The 22447-nt window shown below is 60.9% G+C and overlaps 1 protein-coding gene across 1 annotated transcript; it reads left to right on the top strand.

Moving 5' to 3' along the window:
* The first annotated feature begins 444 nt into the window (after nucleotides 1–444).
* PLCB3 (phospholipase C beta 3) lies at nucleotides 445–22316 on the top strand. Its single transcript, XM_074957871.1, has 33 exons — nucleotides 445–607; nucleotides 4370–4447; nucleotides 5915–5983; nucleotides 6702–6842; nucleotides 7453–7532; nucleotides 7779–7832; nucleotides 8151–8226; nucleotides 8309–8409; nucleotides 8780–8946; nucleotides 9103–9249; nucleotides 10455–10612; nucleotides 11945–12027; nucleotides 12141–12225; nucleotides 12580–12766; nucleotides 14547–14660; nucleotides 14979–15049; nucleotides 15318–15414; nucleotides 15801–15885; nucleotides 16138–16262; nucleotides 16568–16722; nucleotides 16944–17105; nucleotides 17267–17366; nucleotides 17862–17966; nucleotides 18185–18276; nucleotides 18988–19120; nucleotides 19469–19504; nucleotides 19703–19919; nucleotides 20141–20285; nucleotides 20597–20673; nucleotides 20760–20849; nucleotides 21275–21332; nucleotides 21577–21663; nucleotides 21951–22316. Exons 1-33 carry the CDS (start codon nucleotides 509–511, stop codon nucleotides 22104–22106), a joined length of 3630 nt encoding a protein of 1209 aa, XP_074813972.1. The 5' UTR covers nucleotides 445–508; the 3' UTR covers nucleotides 22107–22316.
* Nucleotides 22317–22447: the final 131 nt, after the last annotated feature.

Below are 22447 nucleotides of genomic sequence, written 5' to 3'. Positions count from 1 at the left end.
GGATCAGAGCTGGGGTCTCACTGGAGCACGAGATGGTTTGTTATTGTAGGGTCTCTCTCCAGGCCCCACCTCTGGAAGGAGGTGGGGGAGGGGGAAGCCTTTCTGGAGGCTGGTACTTCTGTGATGCGTTTCCAGTCAATGTTCCTGAGCTAACAACGCTGCAAAACCTTCCCTCTGTTCCGGGGCGGCTGTCCCTTTAAGAAGTTGCCCCTCCCTAGGGAGGAAGAGGATATTTCTTCCCCCCCGCTCCTCCGCCAATCTCTTAAAGGGCCTGTCGCTCAGTCCTCGCATTTTCTTAAAGGGCCAGCGCCCCACCCACCCCCATTCTCTGCCCCCTCCCTTTTCTTAAAGTGGCAGCACCCCCTCCGGAGGGGTTGGGGGCGGTGGCTGTTTCTTTAAGTCTCTCTTCGGCCAGCCCCACCCCCGCGCCTGTGCCCGCCCCTCCCGCAGCCCTTGCAGGAGAGGCCGAAGTAGCTAGGCTGGGTGTCCCGGGGCGCTGGGTGCAGCCATGGCCGGGGCGCGCCCGGGGGTCCACGCGCTGCAGCTGGAGCCGCTGCGGGTCCCCGAGACCCTGATCCGGGGCAGCAAGTTCATCAAATGGGACGAGGTGAGTCGGGGGAGAAAGACACCCTCGCCCGTCCCAGGAGAGTCCTGTCCCTTCCCGGGAGACCCCTGCACCCGCCCTCCAGGCCCGGAGACCCTTGCACCCGGGGATTTCCCCCGGAGAGACCGCCCCCCAGCCCGGGAAACTACCTGCACCTGATTCCCCCCCCCCCCCCGCGGGAGATAGCTACACACACCACCCACGTCCCTCCCTCCACCTCTTGCTCCTGACCAGGGAGAGAGGTTTCCCACAGCCCCTGTATTCCTCCCAGCATCCCTCTGGAGAGTTCCCCTAGGCACTTCCCTCTCTGGAGGACAGATCTCCCCCTATGTACCTAGATCCCCCTGCACTCCCTTCCCCTGAAGAGGAGAGCCCCCATGCACCTCCTGTCTCCTTCCTGGGAAGTCCCCTGCGAGGAGGGAGATCCTCAACATCACTCCCACCAGGAGAAAGCCCCTCAATATCCTGAGGACCCCATATAGCAGCCTGGCAGTGGTGAGGGACATAGAGTGGGAGGAAATTATACTGGGGGGAGCCCTTGACATCTTGGGGGAGACACTCCCATCCTCCCCAGCCCCCAACACAGCTGGTCTTTCTTGCCTCCCTCTTGCATCCCCTTTGGGGACAGTGCGTTGCCATGTACCCCAGATCCACAGAGGGATCCCTCTGTGCCCCTTGTATAGCTTCCTAATGCCCTGCTCAGGCATCCCAGACTCTGCCCTGTGCCTCCCAAAAGCCTCACTCAACTACCCAAAATTGCCATATCTGCCCTCTGAAGCCCCCCTGCATTGTACTCCAAACTATCCAGTCGGCTTGCAAGGGAAGGACTCTGTTGAGTCCCCCCAAACTTCCTATCACTGCTGCCCCCTGGACCCTCAAATTTCTCTGCTTGACCCCTAGGAACAGCCCCACCATTCACTCCCAGCACATACCCCCACACTTTGTACACCAGTTCCTTCCTGCATCCCTCCAGAGGGGGTCCAGCGAGCCCCTGCATCCTAGGAAAGGGGAGGAATTTTGGGGAAGACCCCAGGCATGGGTGTAGTTTGACTTCTAATTTTGGGGGAAACTTCAGTTAGGCCAATGGGACTGCATGTGTGGGGGAGAATTTTGTGCCTGTCCTGAGGCTTGCAGTTTGGGGGGACAACACCCACCTGCTCCCCGACCCCAGGGTGGTGATAGGATCTCGCTGGCTCGTCCTCCCCACACCAGCTGGATTCGCAATCTCAGGCCCAGCAATTCCCCAGTGGCTTGGAGCTCAGCCCCCAAAACCAAATAAGGAAGTTGGAGGTGGAAAAGAGAGGACCCCATCAGGGGATAAAGATGGGGGGGGGTAAGAGACCCCCATCTAGTGAGGCATAGAAACAGTTCTGACTATCCCTCCATCCTGACCCTCCTCCCCCTGCTATCCAGCCCTGGGCTCCACCCAGCTCTGCAGGAGCCCCTCAGTCCTGACCTGTAGTCATCCCCCCACGGGTTGGTTTGATTGAGTCGAGCACTGCTTTGGAACCCTTAGTGACGGCAGCAAAGGGTCCCAGACACCTGGGTTCACATCTCCATGTGCATCTGTCTGTTATTGGGAGGTGGAAGAACAGCAGGGGTTATGCAGTTGAAGGTTAACCTCCCCTGCCTTGAGCACCCCACCCCATAGCAGGGTGCCCCATTCACCCCTGACACCCTGGGGTGCCCAGCTCACACCATAATTGGGTGTTGCCAGGGCAGATTCGGATGGCATGAAGGAGGCTGAGAGCTGGCCTTATCCAAGCCCCCGCACACACACACACACACACACACACACACACACACACGTGGGCTTAGTACTGAGGTGCAGCCGCCTCTGGGCTGGGACATGGCAGCAGGTTAGAAGCCCTTAGAGCCAGGACTGAGAAACCCCTTTTCCCTGGAGGACCAGATTTAGGGATGGAGGTGGGGAGGTGTCTCCTGATCCCAGCCCTCTTGTTCTCTGACTCCCCCTCCCCCAGCACTGGCATCCCCCCTTCTTTTTCGCTCCGGGATGTGAAATCCTAACTGTGTTTGCACAGCTCAGAGAAACAAGCTCCCAGGTCCCTGGCCAAGCACCGCTCCACCCCCCAGCCACTTCCCGACTAGCTGTGAGTGTGGCCAGGCCAAGTCTGCAAGGTGCCTCCCAGGGCCCCTCCCTCCCAGCGCCCCAGCTCTGCTGGTACCCCTCAGCCCTGATTCTCATCCCCCTGCTATCCCAGACCTGGGCTCCCCCACCAAGCTTTGCTGGTGCCCCTGACCCGCAGCCCCTGCTCTCTCTGATGTGCAGCTGTGTCAGATCATGCCTTGTAAGTTCAAAGCTAGGCAGGTGCCAGGCAGTGCCTGGGATGGGTGGTACTAGGAAGGCTGGGGGGTTGGGCACTCCCTTTGCACCACTCTGGGGCAAAGTCCTGGGGCACGAGCGGCTTTGTGATGCTGTTTTATTGCAGCTGAATCTGGGGTCTAAGGTCTTTCTCTTGTGAACAGGTGCTGTCTGAGCCCCCATCCCCTCAGCAAATGCTCCCAGCTGCATCCCCCGCTGGGAGGGGCTGGGCTGGAGCAGCTGGGAGCTCCCCCCACAGCCACCTCCTGCCCTGCTTCCTACAGTGCCCCCTGCTGGATGATTCTGGCCTGGAGTAGCCAGGAGCTCCCATTGTGTCCCAGTCTCTCTCTAGTCTGTTTTGGCTCTTGACTCCCCCTCCCCCGACTCTCTGCATTTAAGTCAGCAGTACAGAGGGGCCATTGACCAAGAAGCACATCAGGTCTCCATTGATTTCCTACCCCCCTTCACACCTGCACTGCACTGCCTAGGATGGGAGCCAAGGGGCCTCTCCAAGCGAGGGGAGTTAATAACACCCACCATGTCCTCCCAGTGTCTGATCCCTGGGGTAGGGCTATAAGATGCTCTCATGTGGGGGAGGGAGACCTAGTTAGGTCTGGGGGAGTGCCCTGCCTTGCTGGGGGAGGGGTGACCTGGATAGGTAGTGCTCTCTGCTTAGGATGCATTCACAGCTCCATATGGGGGGTGCCGGGGCTTGGAGAGGCCCTCACTGTGGATTGCCACCAGCACTGCAGGTCCTGGACCCCCAGACCAGGGCTCACCCACCCCCTGCTCATGGCTAATTTCCCCCCCTCCCCCCCACACTAGAACTCCCAGGCCAGGGCTCCCCCACCCTCTGCCCGTGGCTAATTCCCCCCACTAGAGCTTCCAGGCCAGGGCTCCCCTGTCCCCTCACCCCGGCTGATACTCCCCATGTGCCCACCCCTGCCAGAAATACCTGCATGTAGTAAGATCTGGGACTCCACAGAGCTGAGGGGCACTAAGCATCCGGAGGGATAGGCATGTGCAGGAAAGTCACCAGAGTAAGCTTTGGCCTCAAACCAGCCAAACTACACGGGGGGCAGTGGGTAGGGATTGAGGGGCATCAGCAGAGCTGGGGCCAGGGAATGGGGGAACCAAGGCCTGGGATAGCAGGGGGCTGTGAGTTGGGGTTGAGGGGCACTGGCAGAGCTGTGGGGGGAGGGGGCCCGGCAGGGCTGGGATAGCAGGGGGCTGTGGTTTGAGATTGAGGTGCACTGGCAGAGCTGGGGGGTGGATAGAGCCCAGGCCTGGGGTAGTTGGGGGGCCATGGGTTGGGGTTGAGGGGCACCGGCAGAGCTATTTGGGGGAGGGAAGAGCCCAGGCCTGGGCTGGCAGGGTGGGTGCGGGTCAGGATCAGGAACAGAGCCAGTTGCACTGACACTCCTTCCTCTCTATGCCCCCAGGAGCCAACAACCCAGGCCCTGGTGACGCTGCGGGTTGACCCCTTGGGATTCTTCCTCTACTGGAATGCACCCCACATGGTAGGGCCCTGGCAACACTTGTATCGCATGGCCTGAGCTGAGGCTGGTTTCTGCCTTCCCCCACCACGTCCCCATCGAGCCCTGCTGAGATGACAGAGCCCGGAAACACTTGGCACTTTCCCTGCCCTTATCGAGGTCAGCCAGGGAGCAAGACGGGAAAGGCCCCATGGCCGGAAACGTCTGTCAGCCATCCCCCATTTCTTCCCAGCCAGTCCTTCCTATGGCGTCCCCTGCTGACAGAGGCCAGCACTGGATGGGAGCTCCTCCCACAGCTGGTGGTCCCACCCCATACCCCACAGTGCCCCCTGCTGGGACACGCTGGGGTTGCAATATCCAAGAGTTCAGCCAGCTTGCTGCTGCTCTCCTGGAGCTGGCCTGGGAGGCTGGGTCACTTGCTCTTGTGGCTGAGCCACCAGGCCTGTTTGGCAGGAATTTGCTGGGGTGGTGCCAAGGGGCGGTCACCTGCCTGCCCCCTACCTCTCCAGGTTCAGTTTGGGGGTGAGCCCTCCTTCCCCCAGTCTTGTCTCCCCAGCGTGCCCCACCCCCACACTCTGATTTATGGTGTTGATACATTCTTAGGAGGGGGTGGTTCTTGCAGGGGGGGGAGGGAGGCAGAGGGTTGGGGGTAGTGGGACGGGGTGGGGGAGAGAGTAGAGGTGGGAAGGGCAGAACTGGGGGGTGCTGAGTGGTGGGAGAGTCGAATTTGATTCAGTCTGCATTCCAGGTTTCCCCCCCACCCTGCCCCTTCACTCTTGCTGCTCTCCGGCCCCTGTGTTGAATTACCGTTGGTTTCCCAAGGGCTGGTTTCCCAAGGGCGGCTAGTTTTGAGACACCTCCTGGTGGTTGGCTGGGGGGTGGGGGGGGCTGCAGTACGTCCCCTCTGAAGGGACTGTGTGGAAATTCTTGTACTTCTCTCAGCTACAAAGGGTGGGCAGGTTCCAAGCTCTGCTGTGGTTTCTGTCTCCCCCCCTTCCCCCCCCCCCGCACGCACGCAGGCCATGGGTGGGGATGTGGGGGAGAGCGTTTCTGTCTTGGCCCCTCTCCCTCTCTGCCCTTTCCCATGACCCTCCAGCACAGCCACCCAGGCCTCACACAGGAAATGCCCCCCCACTGCCGCCCGCACACCCCAAGGGGTGGGGTTGTCTCCCTCCTCCAGGCCCCAGATGGTCCCTCTCCTAAGCTTTCCTTACTCCTGGATCCACATAGCCCCCTACCCTGTGTCATCCCCCCATTTCCTGTCCTGGTGTCCCTGCCCTCCTGTGCTGAGGGTGCGTACAGGATCCTGGAGGGAGGAGGAGATGCAGCAGGGATTCCCCCAGCAGCAGTTCCTTGGCAGCTGCTTTACATGTGGCTGGGATTGGTGCCCAGAGCCTGGATCGTTAGGCAGGAACTCCTCCCCACCCCACCTCCGGCACTGCTCCAGCTCTAAGGGGCATCTCCCCCCACCCCCCTTTTTGTCCCTGGCAGGAAGTTGACATCTTGGACATCAGCTCCATTCGAGACACGCGGACTGGACGCTATGCCAGAATCCCAAAGGTGAGGGAGAGGCTCTGGCAGGAACCAGCTGAGAGTGGGGGTGAAGAGACCGTACAGTCACAAACTGGTGCCTGTAGCCCACCCTCCTCACATGCAGGGAGATGCCCTATGACAACAAAAGAGAGGGGATGGAGGGAGACTCTTCAGTAATAAACTGGTGCATGCCGCCCCCTGCAAGGGAGACCCTACAATAAGGAACCTTGTCCTCCATTCCAGCTTCCCCATGGCCAGTGTGGGTTGGCTGGGGAGCTGAGTGATCCCTACCAAGCTCCACCCCCTCCCTCTTTAGGTTCCGGCCCCACCCTGGGCCCCAGTTAGGGAGCATCTGCAAATTCCTTGTCATGGGAAGAGAGCTTCCAGGACGGAGCTGGGAGAGTGAGGGGCAGGGTTAGGTCTAACACTCCCCTCACTTCTGTAGGGGAGCCATGCCTGATGTGGGAGAGGAATAGGGTGCCTGGGAGATCCTACCATAATGCACTGGGGGCCTAATCCTGGCCTGCGCTGGGAGACCCTACAAAACACAGTGGGGGCACGGCAGGGGAGCCGGGCACTGGCTCATGATCCCAGAGATGGCCTGGAGTGGGGGGTGGTGGTTTTAACCCTGATTGGCTGAGCTGCCCAGTGCTGCTCCTCATAGGGGGCGGGGGGTGATGTTACAGCACTCTCTGCTGGCAGGCAGAGCATTGCTGGCTCACACCATCCCCCCAACCCATGGCAGGACCCCAAGTTGCGGGAGATGCTGGGATTGGGGGGCTCAGAGCCGCGGCCCGAGGAGAAACTGCTGACTGTGGTGCATGGCCCGGACCTCGTCAACATCAGCTTCCTGAACTTCATGGCAGTGCAGGAGGACGTGGCCAAGGTGGGTGCGTGGTGGGTGAGTGGCAGCTGGCAGGGACCGGGGTTGGCAATAGGGAGGGGGAATGAATGGGGAGTGTTGCCAACTGTGGCGTGGAGGATGTTGGAGTGGGGGCTGACAGGGGTGGGTGGAAAAGAAGATACTGGGAATGGGGGGACAGTTGAGTGCCTGGGGGAATGGAGGGAGATGTGGGTGGGGAGGGGGACTGGCCAGTGGGGGAAGGTGAGTGGGGAGCAAGCAGGAGTAAGCAACGGGGCATGGGGGGGCAGGACACGGGGGACAGTACGGGGTAGGGGGGAATGGAGGGGAGTCCATGGGGGAGGGGGTTGGCCGTGGGGACCGAGCAGGGTAATCAGCAATGTGTGAGAGACCCTGGAAATGGAGAAGGGTGGGGTAGTGGATGGCTGGGGGTTGCCAAGTGAGTGGGGGGTGGAGACTGGAGGGTGCGTCTCAGATGGGGTCGGGACAGGGTGGTGCCTAGAAACTATGTCCCATGGGAGTGCACCCTGTTGGCTCACTGATGGGTGGGGGAGAGGGCATCCTTGACACAGGGAGGAAGGGGGCAGCAGCCCTACAGTCTCTCATCTCTTTTCCCCCACGCTGTTCCCTCCAGGTCTGGAGCGAGGAGCTGTTCAAACTGGCTATGAACATTCTGGCCCAAAATGCGTCTCGCAACACCTTCCTGCAGAAAACGTATGTCTTCGCATCGGGCAAGGGGTCCCTATATAGATAGCTTGTGTGCCCTACTCTAGAGGTAGCTGCATCCCAGCACCAGGAAGGGGATTCCCGTATGCAGCCCCAGAAGCATCTGCATCCCAACACTGGGCAAGGGATCACTGTATAAACAGCTTGTGCACCCCACCCCAGAGCTGACTATGGTGAGTGGTGTCTGGCCAGGCTTTGCTGCTCTGTAACCTCTGTCTTGTTTCCTTCCCTCAGCTACACCCGGCTCAAACTCCAGGTGAACCAGGAGAGCCGGATCCCAGTGAAGAAGTAAGTTTCCTGCCCTGCCTCCTGCTCCCTTTACTGTAGTAGGGAGCAGCCAGGGCCCCACCAGGCCCATGGGTGTTGTTTCCAAACTCCCTGACTGAAGATGAGCTCTGCTGGTGCCCCTCAGTCCCAACCCACAGCCCCACTCCAACTACTGCTCTGCTGGTGCCCCTCAATCCTGACCCACAGCGCCCCCCCACACACACAACCTGAGCGCTGCGGGTGTCCCTCAGTCCCAACCCACAGCCTGCCCCTCCAACCCTTGCTCTGCTGGTGCCCCTCAGTCCGAACCGCAGGATTCCTGCTCTCCTGTCTCCCCAGCATCCTGAAGATGTTCTCAGCCGATAAGAAGCGTGTGGAGACAGCTCTGGAGTCCTGTGGCCTTAACTTCAATCGGGTACGTCCCTCCCCACCAGCCACCCGCCCCAGCTGCCTCGTGTCCCCCAGTGACTGACGTGCACCCTTGTTATTCCTCTCAGAGCGAGTCAATCAAGCCGGACGAGTTCACCCTGGAGATCTTTGAGCGCTTCCTGAACAAGCTCTGTCTGCGGCCTGACATTGACAAAATCCTGCTGGAGATGTGAGTGCCAGCCCCCGCAGGGTGCTGCTGGGAGGGTGGGCCCATGTCTGGGGCATGACCTTGGGGCTGCAGCAGAGGGTCCACTGTCAGGAGCAGGGGGAAGTCTGGGAATCGGGGGCAGGGTGGAACCTGCTGAGGGTATCTGGAGAGGGTCCATTGTCTGGCGGGGTGGCACTGGGGATGTCGCAGGGGGAGGGGTTATGTGTGTTTGTGGGGTGGGGAAGGAAGGCTCCCAGCCACCAGGGAGGTTGGAGGAGGGGGGTTCAGCAGCTAACTGGGATGGCAGTGATCTGCCAAATGGGGGGTGCTGTGGGGGTGAGGTTACCTGTGGAGGGTGTTGCCTGGTGGGTAACATCTCTGCCCCCCACAGTGGGGCGAAGGGGAAACCCTACCTGAGCCTGGATCAGCTGATGGATTTCATCAACCAGCGGCAGCGGGACCCGCGGCTGAATGAGGTGCTATACCCCCCCCTCAGCTGTGCCCAGGTGCGCCAGCTGATCGACAAGTACGAGCCCAACCGCCAGTTCCTGGAGCGTGGTGAGCCCCGCGGGGGCGGGGAGAGCTAGTGGGGAGTGGCAGGGTTGGCGGGGAACCCTGGCACAGGGCTGAGGGAGACTGGGGAGGGGAATGGCAGTAGGGGGGCGGGAAGGACTGGGCACCCTGCTGTGGGCTAACTAACCTCCTGCCCCCCAGACCAGATGTCCATGGAGGGGTTCGGGCGCTACCTGGGGGGGGAGGAGAACAGCATCGTCCCCCCTGAAAAGCTGGACCTGAGCGACGACATGAGCCAACCGCTGAGCAGCTACTTCATCAACTCCTCCCACAACACCTACCTCACAGGTATGGCCCCCCCAAACCACTCCCCATCGACTCCTCCCACAACACCTACCTCACAGGTACGGCCGGCCCCCCCAAACCACTCCCCATCGACTCCTCCCACAACACCTACCTCACAGGTACGGCCGGCCCCCCCAAACCACTCCCCATCGACTCCTCCCACAACACCTACCTCACAGGTTCGACCCCTCCCACAACACCTACCTCACAGGTACGCACCCCCCCCCCAAGCACTCCCCATCGACCCCTCCCACAACACCTACCTCACAGGTACGGTGGCTGGCCCCCCCCCCCCAAACCACTCCCCATCGACTCCTCCCACAACACCTACCTCACAGGTTCGACCCCTCCCACAACACGTACCTCACAGGTACGCACCCCCCCCCAAGCACTCCCCATCGACCCCTCCCACAACACCTACCTCACAGGTACGGGGCCCCCAGACTGCCCCCCATCAACCCCTCCTTCACAGGTACAGGCGACCCCCATCGACCCCTCCCTCACAGATATGGGTGGGGGTCCCCGAACCACCCCTCCATCAACTCCTCCCACAAAACCTACCTCACAGGTAGAGCCCCTCCCCCCCTGACTAGCCCCCATAAACCCCTCCCTCACAGGTGCGGGGGGGCCCAAACTGCCCCCCCATCAACCCCTCCCACAACACCTACCTTGTAGGTATTGGGGAGGCTGTCCCCTAGCACGCTCTGAGCTCCGCAACTGCCAAGATAGTCTGGGGGACCCCCGGTGTCCCTAGGGATGGCCCTAGCACATCCCCCCCTCATAGACCCCTGTTCCTCCTCCCTGTGGTGGTGGTTGGCGGGGGGGGGGGGGCAAGCATGCGAGGTGGGTGTGCGCGTGGAAGGGTCTGGGGGTTGGGGATCAATGGGTTTGTGTTTGTGTTTGGGCGGGGTCAGGGCTGTGTGCTGGGGGGTCTGTATATATGGACGGGGCGGGGATCTGTAATTGAGTATGGGGTTTGCAGGGTCAGGACTGTGCTCTGAGGGTCCGTATGGGCGGGCTGGGGTGGGGGGGGGTCTGTGAGTTGAGTATGGGGGTTGGGTGGGGGTCTGTGGCATGGGTGGGTTTACGGGGTCAGGGCTGTGTGCCGGGGGTCTGTATGTATGGGCGGGGGTCTGTGCGTTTGGAGTCTGGGAGAGTCAGGGCATCCATGGGGTGCTGATGCTGACACCTGTCCCTCCCTGCCCCAGCGGGCCAGCTGACTGGGAACTCCTCGGTGGAGATGTATCGCCAGGTGCTGCTGAGCGGCTGCCGCTGCATCGAACTTGACTGCTGGAAGGGGCGCCCCCAGGACGAAGAGCCCTTCATCACGCACGGCTTCACCATGACAACCGAGATCCCTTTCAAGGTGCTGACCGACGCACCCCTGGGACCCTCCCCTGCTCCCAGAGTTGTGGGGCTGGAGGGGCCACAAGAGGCCACCAAGTCCGGCCCCTTGTGCTGAAGCAGGACCAATAAACATCGACCCTCCCTGACAGGAGTTTGCCCAACCGGTTCTTAAACACCTCCAGTGACGGAGGTGGGAGACCTGTCCCAGAGCTGAGGTACCCTTAGAGTCCGACAGTTCTGTCTCGCATCTGGCCTAAATGTTCCTTGCTGCAGATCAAGCCCATTAGGGTCCTGCCTTCAGGGGTGATGGAGAATAATTGATCCCCATTCTCTTTATAGCAGCCCTTAACATATTGGAAGACTGTTAGCAGGTCCCCTCAGTCTTCTTTTCTCATGACTAAACAAGCCCAGTGTTTTTAACCTTTCCTCCTAGGTCAGGGTTTCTAAACCTTTTAGCATTCTTGTTGCTCACCTCTGGACTCTCCAATTTGTCCACATCTTTCCTGAAGTGTGATGCCCAGAACCGGACAACTGGACACAGTACTGCAGCTGAGGCTTCCCCAGTGCTGAGTAGAGTAGGGCGGTTACCTCCCATGTCATACATACGACCTACCTGTTAATACCCCCTCCCCCCAAATTATATTAGCCTTTGTCACAATAGCAGCATGTTGTTGACTCATTCGAATTGTGATTCACTATCAGCCCCAGCTCTGTCTCAGCTATACAATCACCTAGCCAGGTCTTCCCCATTTTGTAATTGTACATCTGATTTTAGTTTCCTAAGTGCAATACTCTGCACTTGTTTTTATTGAATTTCATCTCATTGATTTCAGACCTCTTCTCTAATTTGGCAAGGTCGTTCTGATTTTGAAGCCTGCCCTACAAAGTGCTTGCAACCCCTCCCAGCTTGGGGTCATCCGCACATGTTATGAGCACACTCTCCACTCTACTATCCAAGTCATTACTGAAAATGTGGAATGATACTGGACCCAGGACTGACCCTTGGGCGAGCTGTGGGACCCCACTGGATACTTCTTTCCTCTTCCTCCGCCCCCTCCCCGGTTTGACAGCAAACCATTGATAACTGTCCTTTGAGTAGGGCCTTTCATCCAGTTTGGCATCCCTCTGATAGTAATATAATCGAGACCACGTCTCCCTAATTTGCTTATGACAGCTTCACCAGGATTGTGACAATTCCATTAAGATACTAGGGCCCCCCCCAGTCCTGAGCTCCTGACCCACAGTCCCCTGATGTTCCGGTTCTGGACTCCCCCAGGTCTGCTGGTGCACTAAGTCCCAACCAGCAGCCCCTTGTTATGCCAGCCCTGACTCTGATCTCCCCCGGCTCTAGGAGGTGATTGAGGCCATTGCTGAAAGCGCTTTCAAGACTTCCCCGTTCCCTGTCATCCTGTCCTTTGAGAACCATGTTGACTCGTGAGTAATCCCCATGGCCCCCGACCAGTACTCCCATCCTGCTCCCTGGGGCATGTCCTGCTGGGAGAGGCTGGTGCTCCATAGTTCTAATGGCCCCTTCACTCTGCCCTCAGAGCCAAGCAGCAGGCAAAGATGGCTGAGTACTGCCGCAGCATCTTTGGCGATGCACTACTGATCGATCCCCTGGAGAAATACCCGGTAAGGTGGCTGAAGTGGGGGGCAAGGAAGGGGGTATCAGGCATGGGGGCAAGAAAGAGGCATATCTAGGCATGGGGGTGAGGTACCAGGGGGAGAGGAGGAGGGGTATCCAGGAATGGGGGGCAGGGGGCAAGTGTATCAAGAAGCTGGAGGTCAGGGTTGTGGGTATTCGGGAGAGTGTGGGGAAGTGGGGGGTGGATGAGTGGGTCATGAATATCTGGGCATGGAGGAGCAGACAGGGTGTCTGGAGGAGGGAGTTGGGTCAGTGGAGTTTGGGGGGAGAGAATGGAGGTGTCCATGGGGTCTCCATCCCCCATGGCTGACTGGCCCTGTTCTAACCCTTTTCCCCCGCAGCTGCAACCAGGCGTGGTGCTGCCCAGCCCCCAGGAGCTGATGGGCCGCATCCTGGTGAAAAACAAGAAGCGGCGGCAGCGGCGGGCGAGCAAGGGCCCCGAGGGGAGCAGCATCCGCAAGCGCCTGCTGGAGTCCACTGTGAGCGACGCGGGGCCAGGCCTTGGGGATTTGCCCTCGCCCCCGCCGGGTACGTACTCCTCCCCAGCCAGTGCGCCCCACCCCGCACAGGGTATGTAACCTGGATCTCCCGTACCCCTCCCCAGCCAGTGCCCCCCACCCCCCACAGGGTACGTAACCTGGATCTCCCGTACCCCTCCCCAGCCAGTGCCCCCCACCCCCCACAGGGTACGTAACCTGGATCCCCGTCCCCCCCGCCGGGTACGTACCCCTCCCCAGCCAGTGCCCCCCACCCCCCACAGGGTACGTAACCTGGATCCCCGTCCCCCCTGCCGGGTACATACCCCTCCCCAGCCAGTGCGCCCCACCCCGCACAGGGTATGTAACCTGGATCTCCCGTACCCCTCCCCAGCCAGTGCGCCCCACCCCGCAAAGGGTATGTAACCTGGATATTCTCTCCCCCCCCCCCCCCGCCAGGTACGTACCCCTCCCCAGCCAGTGCCCCCCACCCCCCACAGGGTACGTAACCTGGATCCCTGTCCCCCGCGCCGGGTACGTACCCCTCTCCAGCCAGTGCCCCCACCCCCCACAGGGTACGTAACCTGGATCCCCGTCCCCCCCGCCGGGTACGTACCCCTCCCCAGCCAGTGCGCCCCACCCCGCACAGGGTATGTAACCTGGATCTCCCGTACCCCTCCCCAGCCAGTGCGCCCCACCCTCCCACAGGGTATGTAACCTGGATCCCCATCCCCCCGGCCGGGTACGAACCCCTTCCCAGCCAGTGCCACCCTCCCACAGGGTGTGTACCCTGGATCTAAGTTCCCTCTAAGTTGTATGGCTGCACAGCTGCCTATTAAGCACCTCTCCCCAAGCCCCAGCCCAGCCCCGGACCTGCTGCCGTTGGGGAACAGGCGCCCTTCGTCTGGACCTGCTGCGGACGGGGGACAGGCGTCTCTCCCCTTCAGCTCAGATGCTGCTGCGGGGAGAGAGAGCTGTGGGGGGAGTCTTCTATCCCCACTGTATCCCTGGGGAGCCCCACCCCAGAGCCCGCACACCCAGCCAGAACCCTCACTTCCCCCACACCCCAACCCTCTGCCCCAGCTCTGAGCCCCCTCCCACACTCTGAACCGCTTGGCCCCACCACATGAATTTTGTTATATGCACCAGTATGGAGGTGATATGTCACACATCATCTCCATATTGGTGCACATAACAAAATTCATTCCGCACATGGATGTAAAAAATGAGGGAGAGAGAAAAGACTGTCCTGGATCTGCCTCCACCGGGTACGTACCCCTCCTCAGCCAGTGCGCCCACCCCTGACAGGGTATGTACCTTGGATCCGCCCCCCACTGGGTACATACCCCAAATCCACCCTGGCTCCCATGGGGTATGTACCCCTTCCCAGCTAGTGCCAGCCACTTACCCACTGGATCTGCGCTCACTGCCCCCATGTCCAGTGCCACCCTCATTCTCCCTCCTGCCAAGCACCCTGGGCTTTGTACTTCCTTTCCCCACCAACCTCAGGGACACCTTGGGCGTAGACAAGCCTGGCCCCCACCACAGCTGCTGAGAGAGGAATCAGGCAGTGCTTCCCTTCCAGGCTCTGCCCGCGATCTCCCTTCTCCCCGCAACCATGCAGCATGTTCCCCGCCCATGGAGCTTTCCCCTTGTGGGTGGGGCAGGAATACGATACCCCCTTTGGGTGCTGTGGGCCTGCCGTGGGGTCTGCACAGCAAAACATCCCTTCTAGATGTGGGGTCCACCCTCCATTTCCTGTGTCACTGGGGAGCTGGGGGACAAGGTGCCCCCCCCTCCGCTCTGTGGTGCTCACACCCCTCCCCCTCCAGGCTCCCCTTATGTCGAGCAGCACAAGGGGGCCACCCCTCCGGTCATTGCCAATGGGGAGGAGAAGGCGCCACCGGAGAGACTGGCCAAGCTGGCAGAGCCCCGTAAATCCATTGGTGAGTGGGGGGGGAGGGAGGCATGTCCCATCACTAACATCCCCTCCCGCCACATCAGAGCCCAGGGGGGTGTTGGGAGGAAGGGTCTGAGCGATGGGGCGCCTGTGTATGGAAGGGGACTGTGGTGGGGTTTGGGGCTAGGGCATTGGAGTGACAATCCCGTGCAAGGCAACGTGGGGAGGCTGGGGGGCAGCGAGGTTGGGTCTCCCTGGTGGGGGGCAGGGCGTGGAGTGACTCTCTCGGGAGGGTTAAGGGTGGGTGTGTCTGATGGTCTGGGATCTCTAACCCTTCTCTCCCCCCCCCCCCCCCCCGCCCCAGACCGGGAGGCTGACAGCGAAGAGGAGGAGGAGGAAGAGCAGCCAGACCCCAAGAAGCCCACAACAGATGAGGTAAAGGGGGGGCCATGGGGCTCCATTTCCGGGGGTTGCCCTGAGGGGGGATCTCCCCTCCTGCCCCCTGCTTTGTAACATGGGTGGGGGGTTACTAGGTGGGGGTGACTAGGATGTGAGCAGCACTGAAATGGCAGATGTGGGGGGTCGATAGCCAGGTGTGCCTGCCCAGCCCCTGAACCTTTGCAGAGAGGACTTTACTTCTTGGGAAAGTGGCCTTGGGACCTGCAAGTTGGCTGCCCTGACCCTTCACCCCCACCCCCCACAGGGCACGGCCAGCAGTGAGGTGAATGCCACCGAGGAGATGTCCACACTGGTGAATTACATTGAACCCGTCAAATTCAAATCCTTCCAGGCCACCAGCAGTGAGTGTGGGGGGCTGTCTGGGGGGGCAGAGAGGTGTGGGGTGCTGAGATCTGAGAGGCTGGGGGGTAGGAGCTCTTTATGCAGTGGGCTTGGTTGGGGGCAGAATGCTTAGGGAGTTATGGGGGGGTAGGATTTGAGGGGCAAGGGGAGCGAGAGTGGAGGAGTGGGCAGGGATATCTGTGAGGATGGATGGGGGTGTGATGGTCTAGGGGGAGGGGAATTTGAGGAGGGCTATCTGGTGGGGCTGTGGGGAGGCAGGGCTGTCTGGGTGGGCTCAGTGGAGGGTTGGGTGTTGCTGACCATGGAGGTGTGGCTGGGGGCTGATGCTGCTGGAAGGGGTTTCTCCACAGGGGGGCACTAATGCACTCCCCCTTACTGCCCATAGAGCGGGACAAGTCCTTCGAGATGTCGTCCTTCGTGGAGACCAAGGGGCTGGAGCAGCTCACCAAGAGCCCCATGGAATTTGTCGAGTATCCTGCCGGGGGCAGTACTGGGGAGCAGGGAGCTGTGGTGGTGGTGGTTGGGGGGGGGGTACTGGGGAAGGCAGAGGTAGATTTGGTGGGGGGGGCAGGGAGCAGTGGGGGGATAGTGGGGAGGGCAGGAAAAGGGAAGGTTGGTTCATAGGAGATGTTGAGCTGCAGGGTAAGAGCAGGTGCTCCTGGGGGGGGGGGCTGTTGGCCACTGTCTCCCACTACTACCTTGACACCCCGCCATGCGCCCAGATACAACAAGAAGCAGCTAAGCCGCATCTACCCCAAGGGCACACGGGTCGACTCCTCCAATTACATGCCCCAGCTTTTCTGGAACGCCGGCTGCCAGATGGTGGCACTCAACTTCCAGTCCCTCGGTGAGGATCCCGCTCAGTCATGACCCCCAGCTATCTCGCAGCTCTGCCAGTGCCTCTCAGTCCCTGGTGCAGGGGGACCCCAGTGCGATTGGAGTCCCTGGGAGTCATTACTGTGTCATGTTCCCTCAGCACCTCTCTCTTAGTGCCATTAATTTGGCACCCCCTCCCCCACTGAGGCTGTGCCAGTGATGTCGGGGTGGGGGTGAATGAGGAGTTCCCCATCCCAACTCTCTAGGGCTCCCCACAGTCTTTCAGTGCCCTGCCCCTAATCTCCACCTCCTCATGGGGGTCCTGTTACCCTCCAGACCTGCCAATGCAGCTGAACCTGGGCATGTTTGAGTACAACCGGCGCAGTGGATACCTGCTGAAGCCCGAGTTCATGCGGCGTGAGGACAAGCCCTTTGACCCCTTCACTGAGAACATCGTGGATGGCATTGTGGCCAACATGGTCAAGGTCAAGGTGAGAGCTGGGGGCTGATGCCAACCCATCCTGGTGGGCATGACGGGGGGATGGGGTGTGTTGTGGGCACATGGGTGTGTGGGGCATAGGGGGCAAGTGGGGCTGGAGCTTGTCGGGGGCACGTGGGGGTGTCAGGTGGGATCAGAGGTATGTGGGCGGTCACTAGTGACTCTGACCCCTTCTCTCTCTCCCTCTTCCACCCCCCCCCGCCCCCACCCCAGATAATCTCGGGGCAGTTCCTGTCAGACAAGCGGGTGGGCATCTACGTGGAAGTAGACATGTTCGGTCTCCCCGTCGACACCAAGCGCAAGTTCCGGACGCGCCCGTCCCAGGGGAACTCCTTCAACCCCGTCTGGGATGAGGAGCCCTTCGTTTTCCCCAAGGTAAGGCTGCTGGAGCAGCGGTGGGAGGAGACGGGGGCAGCTGATAACACTGGGTGGGCAGGGCCGGAAGAGTGTCCAGCCTCTGCCCCAGCCCAGGTGTGGGTGATCTCCCTTCCTGTGGGTCCCAGGGGCAGCATCTAACGCCCGCTTTGCTCCCCCAGGTGGTGCTGCCCACGCTGGCGTCCCTGCGCATTGCTGTCTTTGAGGAGGGGGGTAAATTTGTCGGGCACCGGATCCTGCCTGTCTCAGCCATCCGGTCCGGTAAGCGGAGCCACCTGGGGTCCCTGCCCCCACCCCACCTATCGCCAAGGCAATGGGGGGATAGGGGACGTGCTGGTTACCCCACAACCTCCCCCCATGAGCTCTAGACCTGGTCCCATCATGCATTACTCTAGGCCTGTCACTGAGGCAATGGGGAGGGGATTTGTGAGATGTGAATTACCCAGAACCCCCTGCAGTGGTCCCCATCATGCACTGCTCCAGGCAAGCAGGGTGCAGGAGGTGCTGCGTTCCCCTGCTGTGCCCCATGATGCATTGCTCTTTCCCCCTACAGTTATTTCTGCCCCTCCCCCCCCTTAGTGCCCTGTGGGCAGCCTTGTCCCCGTCCGCTGTGGATGGTGATCTTGGCATGGGGCACTCCCTACCCAGCCCCCAACAATGGGATGGCACAGTGCCCCCATAAATCCCAGGTGCTCCCCCCCATTTGGTCTGGTCTGACACCCCCCCCCCACCCCGTCTCTGTGCCCTCCCAACCAGGGTACCACTACATCTGCCTGCGCAGTGAGAGCAACCAGCCCCTGAGCCTGCCCGCCCTGCTGGTCTACACAGAAGCCAATGACTATATCCCAGACGACCACCAGGGTATGGGGGACAGATGGGAGGGTGTCCTGCTGTGGGGCTGGCTGGAGGGGAGCTGGGGCTGATGAGGTGTCTCTGGAAGAGGGTGTCTATTTGGAGGGATGAAGGAGTGTGGCCTGCGATGTGGTGGGGGGGAGAGGGTAAACGGGGGGGCTGTGGTGGGGACTTGGGTGGGAATTTCCCTCGCATGCATCTTTCAGCCTCCTATTTCTACCTCTTAGACTACGCAGAGGCCCTGATCAACCCCATTAAACACGTCAGCCTCATGGACCAGCGGGCAAAACAGCTGGTGGCACTGATTGGAGACAGTGAAGTGAGTGGGGGATGGGGGCCAATGGATCTGGGAGAGAGAGGGTGTGTGCAGTAGTGGCTCTGAGGGAGAAGCGGAATGGGGTATCAGATGGGGGATGCTTAGGGCTAGTTGGGGGGCAGTGGATCTGAGTCTGAGGATAATGGGGTACTGGTGAGGGGCGGGATCTCACTCCGTCTAGAGGTGTGGCTTGGTGGGGGCTCTAGGAAGGAATCAACAAGCGTTTTGGTGGGGGGTGGATCTTGAGGACAGGTTGAGGGGTGTGACGATGTGACGCAGCAGGGAGGGGGGAGTGTTGACCTGGGAATGTGCCCTGGGGACGGGAGACCTGAGAGCCCGTTACCTGAGCCAGGAGGGGGAGGGGGAGGTAACACCTCTGCCCAGGAATGTGGACGGAGGCTGCAGCAGGGAACCTGCTGGGTGGGTTTAGTTTCAGTTTGGGGCTGGGTGGAGGAACACAGGGAACCCCAGGGCTGGGGTCTAAGCTCCCTGCTCCCCCAGAAGGACTTGACTGAGGGGTCCTGGGGGTACCCACAAGCTCTGTTTTGGACTGTGTTCCTGTTGTCCAATAAACCTTCTGTTTTACTGGCTGGCTGAGAGTCTCAGTGAATCCCAGGAAGAAGGGTGCAGGGCCTGGACTCCCCCACACTCCGTGACAAGGGGAGCCCTCTGTCTCCCCCACTGAACCCATCCTCGAACCCCTCTCTTCCCCAGGAGAATTCAGAGAAGCCGCGGGAAACGTCTGGGAAGCAGCGAGCTGATGTGGTGGCCGAGCCCCCCACGGATTCCCGACAGCCACCCACTGTCCTGCTGCCCCCTGCCGGCAGCCCTAGTGTCGCCAGCCCAGGCAAGGGGGATCCCTGAGTTCTGTCCCCATTGGGAGGCCAGGGTTATAAGCTGGGGGAGGCACCCTCTGCTGGGTAGGGCTTTCCTTTAATGTGGGGGAGGGAGTGTCCCCTATAAAAGGAGGGGTTCTCATAGGCTGCATGAGGAGGGGGGGTTCTCCTGTGATGGGGAGTACAGAGTCATGGTGCAATGGAGCCAATCCCAGTGGCATGTGTGGGGTGCATAATGGCAGAGACCCCTGAGGTCCAGTCCAGTCTTCAGAACTGTAGCCCTTTGTGGGTGCTGAAAAAGATTGGGGCGGGTTTTCTCCTCATGCCTCCCCCTAACCACTGCCGCCTCCTCCCTGCAGGGCAAAGGGACGACCTCATTGCCAGCGTCCTCGCAGGTAAGGACTGCGCCCAAGCATGGGACACTGCCTCCCACTGACCCCACATCCCTCCGCTTGGGGGTGATGGGAGGAGGCAGCTTTGTTGTTACCAGCCCCCTGTGCCCCTCCCCAGAGGCAGCTGTATCTCAGCACTGGCTTCCTGTGTATGCAGGGATTGGGGGATGCTGAGACCCTCCTTCCCTCACTCTGTTCCAGAGGTGGCTCCCCAGTCCCTGGAGGAGCTGCGGCAGCAAAAGGGCTACATCAAGCTGCTGAAGAAGCAGTACCGGGAGCTGAAGGAGCTACGCAAGAAGCACATGAAGAACATCTCCAGCCTCAACAAGAAGCAGAGCACCCAGGCTCACCAGCTGCACAGCGACAGCCTCCGGCGCCGCTCCCAAGTGGAGCGGAGCCTGCGCCGTGGGCACCAGGAGTGAGTGGCCCCTCATGGCTCTGCTGGTGCCCTTCAGGCCTGACCTTCAGCCCCTACCACTGCCTCTCCCACAACCCCCTGTTATTCCAGCCCTAGGATTCCCCCCCCCCGCAACTCTGCCCCTCAGTCCCCATCCGCAGCCCCCATTATCCCAGCTCTGCTGGTGCCCCTCAATCCCGACCCACGGCACCCACCGTGCTGACAGTCTCTGTCCCTTGCAGTGCCAACGGCTCGCTGGAGGCACTGGAGCAGGAAGTGTCTCGGCAGAAGCTGGAGCTGCAGGAGGGGCAGCTGCGGGGACTGCTGCAGCTGCGGGAAACCCAGCACCAGGTGGAGAGAGCCCGCAAAAAGGAGCACCTGCAACAGGTACCTCGGAGGGCAGGCAGAGGAGCATCAGAATAAGGGGCAGCTGAAACAGGTGCCCTTCCGGAGGAGGGCACAGGGCAGCTCCCAAAGATCCCCTGCAGCCGCGGGGGAACTACACATGGGTATCTGAGGAAGGGGTTCTGGAGCTGGGATGGGAGGGGATGGGGGCGTGGAATGCAAGGGCAGCACTTTGGTGGGGGGCAGCGCGGGATTGCTAGCTGGGAGGGGAGTTTGGGGGAAGGGAGGGTGCCAGGGTCAGGGATCTAACAGCAAATGCCCTGACACTGCTCCTGTCTGTCCCCACCCACAAGGCCCAGCAGCGGCTGCGGGAAATTGCCCAGGACTGCCAGGCTGCCCAGCTGAAGAGAGTCAAGGAGACCAGTGAGAGGTGGGTGCTGGGGGTGGGGGCAGGTGATGGCAGTTTCCCCAGGACACTGCTCCCCCCAAGTCTGATAGATCTGTGCCCCTCCCCAGGGAGAAGAAGGAGCTGCAGAAAATCCTGGACCGCAAGCGGCACAACAGCATCACAGAGGCCAAATCCCGGGAGAAGCAGAAGAAAGATGTGTGAGTGGCAGGGGCAGGTGGGAGCTAGCGGCGTTGGGCTAGTGTGGGGAGGAGGGGAGTGAGCTGCTGGGGGGGGAAAGGGGTTAGTGGGGGGCGGGGGCTAGGGGTGGAACAGGGAAGGAGGGAGCTAGCAGGGGTGGGGCCAGTGCTGGGGGAGGTCACATGTCCTGCTACTCCTGGGGCTGAGGCTGGGCTAGGGCTTTGGACCACAGTGCACATGGGGGCAGTGGGGAGGGGAGGCAATATGAATCCTGGGTCAGGGATCCCTGTGTCACTGGGGGATAGATGGGGCATACAGATCCCTGTGCTCGGAGGGCGGGGGTATTCCCAGCCAGTTCTGAGCGTGGTCAGGCTGGAGTTGACCCTTTATGGGAAGGGGCTGTCCTGCCTGATGGTCTGTCTCTTCCTCCCCCATATCCCTGCAGGGAGCTGACCGAGATTAACAGGAGACACATCAATGAATCAGTGAATTCCATCCGCAGGGTGAGTGCCCCCCATGTTGCCTCGCTCTGCCTCCCACATTGACCATTCCGGGGGGAGAGAAGAGCCAGCTGCCCCACTTGTGCTTCCGCAGATACATGGGATCCCTGTAAGATCTGAGCATTAGTGGGGGCAGCTCTCCTGCTAGTCCTGCCCCTCATTCGTTCCCTGGGCACTGACAGGCTCGCAGCACCCCTTTCCCTTGGTCTGCTCCTGCCAGAAATGCGCTCTTGCCCCCTCTCTGCAGCTGGAGGAAGCCCAGAAGCGGCGCCAGGAGAAGCTTGTGGCAGGGCACCAGGAAATCCTACAGCAAATTGAAGAGGAGGAGCCCAGGGTGAGTATGGAGGGGGTGGGACTGGTAGTGCCAGGGGGTGTCTCCCATGGGCCCAGTTGCCCTAGCAGGGGAAACCCTGCGGGAGCGAGTGCCACAGGTGGGGGGCTGGTGCTGTTCTAGGGTCATCCCCCGGAGAGCCCTGGATGCCTGCAGTGTGGGGAGGAGCTGTGGGCCCATCATGCAGTGTAGAGGAGAGATTGTGCAGCTTCAGGCCCTAGTACAGTCATGGGGGGTGGGGGTCTTTCCCACTGTGTCCCCCACCAACACCCCTCTCCCCTCCCCTGCAGCTGGTGGAGGAGCTGGAGCGGGAGTGCGAGCTGGAGGCACAGGCACTGCCCCAGGAGATCCGCTGCTTCCTCCAAGCTGAGCTGGAGGTGGGGGTGAGAAATGGGCACCCCCGGGCTGCCCCTCAGGAAGAGGAGGATGAGAGCACTGTGCTGTGAAGCAGCCGGGGGCCTGGCACGGAGCGCCTGCTGTGGAGAACACCGTGCTGGGAGACACGGCCTCCCCAGCCACTCCACTGGGGAGACCACTGCTGAGACGTGGGGTCGCCCTGGCACCTCCACATCCTCTACAACCAGCATGTGCTGTGGGGGGAGAGGGAGGTGGCACTGTGCCCCCTCCATGCACTGGGCCAGTGGGGCACACAGAGTTTCTGCTTTTGGGGTGCTCTAAGAGGTGGGGGTGCAGGGGTGGGGGGCTACATGGGGTGGGGCCACTGCAAATACACTAAGACACACTTTTTTTATACATTTTTACTTTTTTAATCAGCAACCCCCACCTT

This window comes from Natator depressus, chromosome 7, assembly GCF_965152275.1.
Source record: "Natator depressus isolate rNatDep1 chromosome 7, rNatDep2.hap1, whole genome shotgun sequence".
NCBI lineage: Eukaryota > Metazoa > Chordata > Testudines > Cheloniidae > Natator > Natator depressus.
Note: the sequence above shows the minus strand (reverse complement) of the source record. Positions and strands in the feature narration are given on the sequence as shown.

What these genes read in the sequence shown, in the direction of transcription:
- PLCB3 (XM_074957871.1), top strand. Translation starts at nt 509, where the DNA reads ATGGCCGGGGCGCGCCCGGGGGTCCACGCGCTGCAGCTGGAGCCGCTG. An exon ending in CAACCGAGATCCCTTTCAAG is followed by an intron (nt 10,613 to 11,944) that starts GTGCTGACCGAC and finishes CCCCGGCTCTAG; the next exon opens with GAGGTGATTGAGGCCATTGC. An exon ending in ACTCAACTTCCAGTCCCTCG is followed by an intron (nt 16,263 to 16,567) that starts GTGAGGATCCCG and finishes GTTACCCTCCAG; the next exon opens with ACCTGCCAATGCAGCTGAAC.